This window comes from Empidonax traillii, unplaced genomic scaffold (assembly GCF_003031625.1).
Source record: "Empidonax traillii isolate 1590-97213 ecotype Southwest subspecies unplaced genomic scaffold, ASM303162v1 scaffold993:size324958, whole genome shotgun sequence".
NCBI lineage: Eukaryota > Metazoa > Chordata > Aves > Passeriformes > Tyrannidae > Empidonax > Empidonax traillii.
In genome coordinates, this window is record NW_020956186.1 from 219098 (window position 1) to 228884 (window position 9787).

Sequence of the window (9787 nt, forward strand, 5' to 3'; positions counted from 1 at the left end):
GGTTTAAACACCAACTTTTCCAAAAATCTGTTATTGAGAACAAAATAAGTTTAGTTGGCTAGTCTGCAAGGAACCTGCAAGGTCGAAATAACTCAGTCCAGAAATCCTACATTATTGAGTCTCATTATTAGACAATTCAGGGAGAAGGAAAAAGCCACATCTGCACCACTGTGTTGCAGAGGACACACGCTGGTGTTCCATAGATCTACATTGTGTTTCTGACTTTGATATTCACAACCCTTTCAAGTTGTGCCTGTTGCCATCTACAACAGAAGCATCCATGGCTTGTTCCCCCTTCTGTCACCTCCTGGAAACCTGACTGAAAATCTGGCTGAGCAGAGGTGTCCCAGGTGTGAGAGTCCTGCTCACTGCTCTGTGCCTGCAGAACTCAGTACTCACCACTTCATGTAACCCTCAGGTTCTGCCACAGCTTTGGCTGCACTGAGGAACTGAACCTTCAGTAGGAAGGGCTGATCCTCACTCAAAGCTCAGCCACAGCAAGCCCCAACTACCACAGCTCACAAAACAAGACAAGGTTGTTCTTCCCTCTTTATTGACTGATGGATTCTCAGGCAGATCTGTTAATTACACTGTTAAATAATAGTTAAAAACAAACCAAGGCCAGAGGAGTTTGAAGTGAAGTATCTAAACTGAAGCAGAAATTGGGAAGGAAGAGGCAGGAGAAGCTGGGCTGGGGTCTCCACCTGTGTAACACTGCAGCTCAGACACCCTGACGGCCGCTGCCGTGACCCCAGGCCATCAGATACCAGGGCCTGGCTCAGATGGGACATCATCTTAATATGGAAACGGTTGCCCAAATGTAGCCAGACTGGGAGAGAAGAGCTCTGTCCAGACACAGAGGTGCAAGGCAAGTCGAGGGGAAGCAGTATTGCAGCAATCCTAGAACACAGCCAGCGAGAGCAGCAGTCCCGCTCCCGCCGGCGGGCGGGCGACTTGTGGCCCCCCAGAGCACCGGGGCCAAGGGCTCCTCAGCTCACACGTTGTGGGTCCGTTTGGTGAGCTGTGGGTCCTCATCCACCAGCTTTGACTTGAGATGCTCCTTGTAGGCAAGGATGTCCCCTTGCCACTTGGTGATTGTCTGCTTCTCACAGACCCAGATCTCCTGCGCGACCTGAGAGCAAGCACAGGAGGAGGAGAGGTTTGCATACAGCATTTTATAATCTTATCGAAATGATGAAGTTAACTAAAAACTGTTCTCTGAAGTCTGGCAAGAAAAGCTGAATTCTCACATTTCAACTACCAAATAAAGCATCTGCAGAGAAACACCTTCCTTGTTTTTTTTCTGCATAATTTATATAAGGTTTTATAACTGAAAATCCTGGACCCCTCTACATTTCTGATTTCGTTCATGTAACAAGAAGAAAAGCCTTTCTTGCTAAATTGGGAATTGAAACAAAAGTAGTTCTTGACCTGAACACATTGAAAAATAAAATTATACCCAAAGTTGCAGCCAAAGCCACAGCTGACAAATCAGCATTTGACATCTGTGTTGTTGTTTTTTTTTAATTTATTTCAAGTTCCTAATATTTTCCTGGGCTATCTCAATAATTGTTTACCATGAACACAGTAAGGGAATTGTGCACCCATCTTTTTGGGATGTTGAAAACACCTTGTTTTAATTACTTGAAGCGTTAGAGGTGCTCTGACAAAATTCATGACTTTGCTTACCTGCTGGATGAGTCTGAAGTCATGGCTGACAAGCATCATTCCTCCTTCAAACTCATTGATAGCATCTGCCAGAGCATCTATGGTTTCTATGTCCAGGTGGTTGGTGGGCTCATCCAGGAAAAGCATGTGGGGGTTCTGCCAGGCCAGCCAGGCGAAGCACACACGGCACTTCTGCCCATCGGAGAGGTTCCTGATGGGGCTCACCTGCCCAACACAGACACAGCTCGGGCTCTGCAGGCACCTCCCAGCCTGCCACCCTGACCCACAACACTTGGGCCTCACCCTGGGCTCCCAGCAGCTCCATGACACAAGAGGACAAATGTTCAGTCAGCCTTATACCTACACTGAGCTTCTCCCACCCATGGAACAAGGGAATTCCAGGGCTTCTGAAGAAGGAGTCTCCCCACCAAGACCCAGCTTGTGCCAAAGATATGCAAGGACAGCTGACTTGGATCTGACTGGTGTTCGCTGATACAACCATCAAACTACTCTCAACTTCTGTGGTGATAAATGGGCAAAAACAATGCAAAAGTCAACACTGAACTGCAGTGACGTTGACACCTCCTGTCACACGTATGATGTACAGGAGCATGTCATGCTTGGACTTAAGAGTACCACTGGTGAGCCTCTTGCCTGAACCAAGGGGACCTCTCACCCAGCTGAGAATCTTCTAACACTTCTGCCTGGTATTCATCTCAGAAATGAAAGATAAGCAAACTAGTTCAAGTTACAATTAAAATGTGCTCAAGTCTAGCACTATATCTTTTCTTTTCACCCAGGTTCTGAGGGGGTCACCCACTCCAACTCACATCTTGCTGTGAGCCATTTTTTCCTCCAATTTCAAAGGCAGAGATGGATTTTGATGCTAATGTGAGCCATGCTGCATACTGTACCATACTGTCAGACATCAGTGGAGGAACAGAAAACACAGCAGCTCTACTCCCCTAATGAGCAAAAAGCAAACACCAACAGCTCATACTTACCTGCTGCTTCCCTGTCAGGCCATATCTGCCAATGATTTTCCTCATCTCCTCCTTCTCCTTGATCTCTGGGTAGCATTTCAGCATGTACTCCAGGGGTGAGAGGTCTAAGTCCAACTGCTCTTGCAAGTGCTGCCAGAGAAGAAAAGTCAGCTTCAGGCTGTGCTGGCCACCCACTTCATGGCCCAAAGCACTTCCCCCCTTACACTCCACACCCCTCTGGTACCAACTGAGTGGCAGAACACCAGAGCCAATAATCCCACCCACAGGATAGCCCTTGTGCTGAACTATTATGCAATAGCTTCCATTTCAGGAGCAGGAGTGCTGTTTCAGAATAGCAGGTTTGTCCACCACCAAACACAAGGCAACCAGCTCTGCCATTAGCAGGTGGGAGGCTGAACAGGAAGGACCACAGTCAGCAGGGTAAGGACAGGAGCTGGAGCCCATTCCATGGACAGTTCCTTCCTCCGTCTCTGGGTACAGAAGGGCAGCAGTGGGAGGGGCCTTAGAAGCAGAACTAGAGGGGCAAGTTTCCTCATTTCTGACAGCTTTTTCCTCAGCATTCCCTGTCCCTGGGGGCTGCTGCAGGGAGTACCTGGTGGTATCTACCGATCTTCACATGCGAGTGTTTGCGAATCATCCCATCTGTGGGCAGCAGCTAGAAAGGGAAGATAAAATCGTTTCAGCAGAAAATCTCTCCTCTTGCTGTATGTCAGAAACACAGAATCCAGCCATCCCACTCTGGCACAGGGGAGGCAGCCTGAACACGAAATCTGAGAGAAAAAGCCCAATATTGCAACAAGACCTTAGGATTTCCAAGGCCTGAGTCTGGGTGCTCTGGCAACTAAGTGCAGCTTTGTTGAAGACTATCCCAAGAATAAAGGTCCAGAACAGGAAGCAAACCTCTCCTGTGAGCAGTTTCAGCAGCGTTGACTTCCCGGCTCCATTGGGTCCAACGAGAGCTACACGGGTATCCAGGTCAATCCCAAACTCCAGGTTATTATAGATCCATGGCTGCAAACCACAAATATCATGCCACATATTATGCCTTTTCACTACTCCCCAGAACCTCTCTGCTGTACCCGTAATGCTCTGTCCTCAGCAGACCCAGCATAAACACTGTCAAGGAGTTCGCTTCACTAGTCATATGCTGCAGCCTGATCAGGAAGCTCAGCCAAATGCCTCCCACTCCCAAACAAGGCAGAAGCACAAGGGATCTCTGTTATGCACGCTCCCCATACTCACCCCATCCTTGCTGTATCTGAAGCTGACATTCTGCACCATGATGACAGGAGGAGGGATTTTCCCACAGGGCGGGAAGTAGAATGACAAAGTCTGTTAATACAGAATTTCCACCTGTGAGACACCCTGGAGCATGAGACAGCCCAGACATTCTGGTACAACCATCCCTCACTATCAACATCAGCTGCAGACCAAGGCACAACTGCAACTTTTTATAAGCCCCTCTATCAACTTACTCACAGATATATTCTGATGAGCTGCTTGCAAGCTCATCTGCTGCCTAACAAGTCCCTATTTCATCCCCCTTGAAGCAAATGTGGGCTTGTACTCTTCAAACAAGTAGGAGTTGCTCTGAGAATCCTCCCCCATCTCCTATGAGTGTTTGGCACTCATTTCTGATTTCTGTATCTGCAAAACAGCCTCAATGGTATGACAATCCCACTTTCCTTCCCTATAAAATTCCTCCTCCTCTTCCCTCTGTTCAGCATTACTTCATGCTGAGTACAGGGATCCTTGGCATCAGGAAGGGTGTCTTGTTCTTGCTCCCAGCTCTGTCAGCCATTCCTGCTGTCTGCTAAAGATCATCCTACTTCTGTAGCCCATGTTTCCAACTCTGATCTCTAGCTGCAATCCCATGTCTGATCCTACCTTATCATTCACAACTCTCTCTGTCAAGCCAGAAGCCATCATCTTTTGAAGAGTCTTCTCCTTGCTCTGAGCTTGCCTGGCCAGCTTTGCACTGCCATGGCCAAATCGTGCAATGTAATTCTGCAACAAAGCAAAGTCAGCCAAAAGCCCCAGTGACAAGGTTGAGGAGGGGCAGGGTTGCCCACCTGCATGGGTAGGAAGGTGTTTATGCAGCCAGACAGGTACCTTCATATGGGCAATCTGATCTTGCTCCCAGTGGAATCGCTTCATTTGATTTTCTTCTAGTTCCAAACGAGTCTTTACATACTGATCATAATTTCCCTGGAAAGAGACCATGGGATATCAGACGTGCCCGGGGAACAGCTCCTGTTTCTGCTGCTGGCACGGGGCACTGTTTACTCACTGTGTAGTACTTGAGTTTGCGGTTGTGCATGTGGATGATGTTGGTGCAGACGCCATTCAAGAAGTCCTGGGAGTGGGATATCAGCACAAGGATCCGCTTGAACCTGTGGCATCACGTAAGTTATTAGAGACTAAGCTAGGAAAAGAACTCCTGTTTGTTGGCCCTGATGGTGACAAAGGCTTCACGTGCACCAGATTCCTCTTGCTTTCAATCAGATTAAGAACAAAAAGGTCACAGCCTGGGAGATGCTCTAGGAAACTGGCAGGAAAGCAGCTACAACCAGCTGCAGCGAGTAAATCCTGCCAACACCTTTCACTGTGGTAAAACGCCCTGCACCACTGGACCAGTCTTTGCCCATTGTCACAAGGAGGCCAGGGCTGGCTGCCCATGTGGCAGGTGACTCATGCTACTGATGCAGCTGACTTCATTAGCATCACACTTGCAAGAAGTTTCAACCTTCACTGCTCACTTTCCCCTTGGTAGACTCCCATCTGTTAGGCACCTTGTGCCTGGCTCCACTCCAGTTCCATGCAACGATGGGTCAAAGCCTTCCAAAAAGAAGTTTAAAGTACTCCCCTAAAACATCTGACTTTTAAAGGAAGGGTGCAAAAGGTTTAACTGACAAAGCCTATGGAAAAACCTCTGCAAAGGCAAAGCCCCTCTCACAATACAGTCCTTTTAATGCACACCCCAGATAACCTGAGTTTCAAAACTATTCCTAAGCTTTTTGCCTTACACCTTAACATTTTACCTCTGTTTATGAAGACTAGTCACCAACACAATAGACAAAACCAGCACACTCAGATACTACAGTTCTGCTAAAACAGAGAAATGGCGGGCAGGAAGATGAGCTGGGAGCCAGGTCTAGAAAGCTCAGGCTCATACTACTACCACACGGTGCTGGTACACAGGCTGCCAAGGCCTGCTCCAGGCTTTTCAGGAAGCCTCTTAAAGTTGGGAGTACAGACCAGCATTTCTCATTTCTTGAGTAACAGGGAGACAGGCCCTTGTCTTGAATTTGTTACCCTTGCATCAAGAATCCCACACAACAGCAAGCAGAAGATGTCACTGCTACCGCAACACAGTTATGTACCCACAAGAACCATAGACAGTTACTCCTGCAGCACTTGCTCACATGCTGACAAGATGTTCCAGCAGAAAAGCACAACCCACAGAAGCAGCAAACTCCTCTGTGCTTACGTTTTCAGCTCTTCCTCCAACCACACACAGGCATCCAGATCAAGGTGGTTTGTGGGCTCATCGAGCAGCAGCATGAAAGGCCGAATGAAGAGAGCTCTGCAAGGACAGGGGAGATGATGGCGTAGGGTGAGTGCAGGTAACTTAAAGTCTCTTAGCTCTGCTCTGAGTTTAGAACTGTGTCCATGGCTCTTCAGAGTCAGGAGCGGGCAGGCATCTCCCAGGAGGCAGCAGGCACTATAGCACTCACCTGGCAAGTGCCACCCTCATTCGCCAGCCACCACTGAAGTCCTTCAGCTTTTTCCTCTGCATGGCTGGCGTGAACCCCAAGCCGTGAAGGATACGTGAGGCCCGTGCTTCTGCCTTATCAGCATCCAGCTCCTCCAAACGTTCATATAACTCCAAGAGTTTCTCACATTCCGCTGAAAGAGAGCCTGCCTGTCAGCACCTCTGCCAGTAAAGGGCTCTCAGCTGCACCTCTGCACAGCTAGGAAAGCTCACAATCCCTCTGCCCTACGTCTGTTCAGCCCCCTCCATTCCCAAGCCTGAGACACTTCATAAGAAGCTGCATGGAATAATTCATCCAAAGAACTGTCATTCCACTAGTGTCACTCTCATGTGGCAGCTGGGGGAAACAGGTATCACAACATGTGAAAATTCCGTCAGGGAACCCAAATTTTCTTTGGTGGGGAAGGAAATGGAGGAAATGTCCCCTGGGACTCGGAGAAGCTTTACCGTCTTCATGAGCCAGACGTTCTGCCTCTCGCTCCAGCATGGCCCTCTCTGTATCCACCTCCATCACACACTGCAGAGGGGTCTTGTCACTGGGAGGCATCTCTCGCGTCAGGTGATAGATGTCAATATGCTCTGGGATGGGCACTTCTCGCTTCCCAATAGCTGATAAAAGCATGGATTTCCCTGTGTGCAGATAATCACTCCACAATTAATTGCTGGATTCAGTGAGATCCAATGTCACAGTGAAACAGAAGAAATGCACTCAGATTCCACTGATTCCCTCCCTTTCCAAGCCCTGAAAATCCTGGGCAATTTCTTGCCCAAGAGGCCAGAAAAACTGGAGACACAGCAGAGCCCACTGCCTCGCTGTGACAAGCTGCCTTCCCAGCTAAGGCTCACCACCCCAAGGACAGGACTGAGACACGAAGAAGCTTTTTGGAAACCACTTCACTTCAGCCATTGCTCAAATTTAGAGAATTTTATCTCTGTTGTACTTCCTGCTGTCTAACCAGGTCTAACCACTGTTTACCAGGGCCCCAGATTCCAAAGACTTCTCACATAGAGGAAAGTAATGTGCTCATCACTAGAGAACTTGTGTTTTCCTGAAGGTTAAACCTGAAGTTCCCTCTTACTAGCACTTCTCCAATCACACCCATATTCTGCATCCCTCAATGTAGTGTCACCTTCTCCAGGCACTGTACAGTTGTTTTCCCAGTCAGGCCAAACCACACACTCTTTACTTCTCCATACCGTGCACGTTCTTTGACCAATACTATCTTGGGTTTACTGGCCCTACTACGCAAATCCTGTAAACAGGAATCAGATTTACAGATCCCAGACATCTCACTCAACTCTCCACTGAAACAAGTTCAAATGCGCAGTCCAAAGCCAGAATGCAAACTCAGACTTCTATCAGCAATCCTAGCAATTCCCCTCTCTGGGGAGACATATGGGAGAACAGGAACTGCCACGGCCCAGCCATGTCTGTCCAACAGCCCTCTTTCCAGTTTCCAGCATTTCCCACCTGCACCTGCCCAGCTCCTCAGCAGCACAACACCCCCACTGAGCTCCAGGGAGCCACGTCACCTCCCCCACAGCTTACCGATGCCATTGAGTCCGATCAGGCCATAGCGTCTCCCGGAGTTCAGCTCCAGTTTGGTGTCACTTAGCAGCTCCTGGCCGTGGAAGGTCAGGGAGAGGTTGATGATGTGCACATCAGTGCTGTTGGGATGGGAGGCCAGGACTCCTGTCACAGCTCGGGCAGCAGCTTTCTTTAATTCAAAGTCCTCCAGCTCCTTTGTAAGAGAATCAACCTCTATATGCAGAAAGACCAGAAGTGTTACTGATTTACAAATACAAGGGAAGCCATAAGCCCCTGTACAGAATGGCCCAGGGCTACAAAAACAACTCCCAGCCCCCATTTCTATGGAAAAGTTGAGGAGGTTCAGATGCAATGATGTTCTGCTTTTCAGCTTAGCAAATGGATATATATAGTCTAACAGGAACTTCCACCTGCTAAGTATCTAAATACCATATAAATGAAATAGGACCATCAGAATTAAATCAGCAGCCAGAGAACTAAGGATAAGCAGCCAGCAGCCACTTATCCGAGTGTCATGAGACTAACCCCTTCTGCAGGAAGGACTAGGATAGGAAGAGACCTTACAGAGTACTGCTTGCAAGCTTAAGGAAAGGGTTAGCCAAAAAAAAAATTGGCTAGAAAATAAATGAAGGGAAAGGTTAGAGAAGAAGCAGTACCACTGGAACAGGCCCTACTAATTTTTGGAGAAGCTACTATGTCCATCTGCCTGTCCCCCTCTTCCTTTACTCCTACAGTAACAGCAAATCATATAATCACAGAATCCTAGAATGGTTTGAGTTGGATCTTAAAGACCATCTAATTCCAAACCCCCTGCCATGGACAGGGACACCTTCCACTAGCCCAGGTTGCTCCAAGTCCTGTTCAACCTGGCCTGGAACACTTCCAGGGATGGGGCAGCCACAGCTTCTCTGTGCAGCCTGTGCCAGGGCCCCACTACTCTCTTTCCTGCTGCAGCCTAAATTCACGGCTCGGTGAGACGCTGGCCTTGGAAGCAGCAAACAGCACTGGGGATCTCAGCAGCGCTGCTGCTGCTGCTCGCAGCAAACAGCTGAACAACGGCCCGGCTGTGAGCATGTAGTGCTCCTGGCAAAATCCCCCACTCAGCCAAATCACGGTGAACACCACGGCAAATGTGCCTTAGCCAAGGAGCATAAAAAAGGTCACCGGCACTCACACGGGACCCCTCTGGAGAGTGCCACAGAGCAGGAAGTAAAAACAGGCAAGGGTGTTTTCCCCCTGATGTGTAAATCATAGAATAGGATCATAGAATCATAGGATTAACTGGGTTGGAAGAGAACTCCAAGATCATCAAGTCCAACCTTTGATCCAACCCCACTGTGATTACTAGATCACGGCACTCAGTGCCACATCCAGCCTCACCTTAAAAACCTCCAGGGATGGTGAATCCACCACCTCTCTGGGCAGGCCATTCCAATGCCTGATCACCCTCTCTGTAAATGGATGTTATTTCTAACATCCAACCTAAACCTCCCCTGGCAGAGATTAAGCCCGTGCCCTCTTGTCCTAATAGCTCATGGAGAACACCCAATAAGAAATATGCCAGTATCAACCCATATGGAATCACAGGATCTCCTGAGCTGGAAGGGACTCCCAAGGACCACCCAGTCCAGCTCCTGACCAGACACCCCAACAATGCCACCAAGGCCCAAGAGTGCTGTCTAAATGCTCCTTGAGCTCTGCCAAGCTTGGGGCCGTGACCTGGGGGGCTGTTGCAGAGCCTGGTTTAGGTTGGATTCGAGAAAAGGTTCTTTGCTCAGAGGGTGGTTGGGC

The 9787-nt window shown here is 48.7% G+C and overlaps 1 protein-coding gene across 2 annotated transcripts in view; it reads right to left on the reverse strand.

The window, feature by feature from the left end:
• Positions 1-536: 536 nt before the first annotated feature.
• Positions 537-9787, reverse strand: part of ABCF2 (ATP binding cassette subfamily F member 2) — an 11781-nt gene continuing 2530 nt past the window's right edge. For both annotated transcript variants that reach the window (XM_027903824.1, XM_027903825.1), the window contains 13 exons: positions 7997-8209; positions 6895-7077; positions 6410-6581; positions 6163-6258; positions 4963-5065; positions 4785-4880; positions 4560-4679; positions 3915-4004; positions 3573-3683; positions 3265-3327; positions 2673-2801; positions 1690-1893; positions 537-1132 (listed from right to left, as the gene is read on the reverse strand). In XM_027903824.1, coding sequence (XP_027759625.1) covers positions 995-1132; positions 1690-1893; positions 2673-2801; positions 3265-3327; positions 3573-3683; positions 3915-4004; positions 4560-4679; positions 4785-4880; positions 4963-5065; positions 6163-6258; positions 6410-6581; positions 6895-7077; positions 7997-8209 — 1718 coding nt within the window. In that variant the 3' untranslated portion in view covers positions 537-994. The remainder of the gene's footprint in view (positions 1133-1689; positions 1894-2672; positions 2802-3264; positions 3328-3572; positions 3684-3914; positions 4005-4559; positions 4680-4784; positions 4881-4962; positions 5066-6162; positions 6259-6409; positions 6582-6894; positions 7078-7996; positions 8210-9787) is intronic.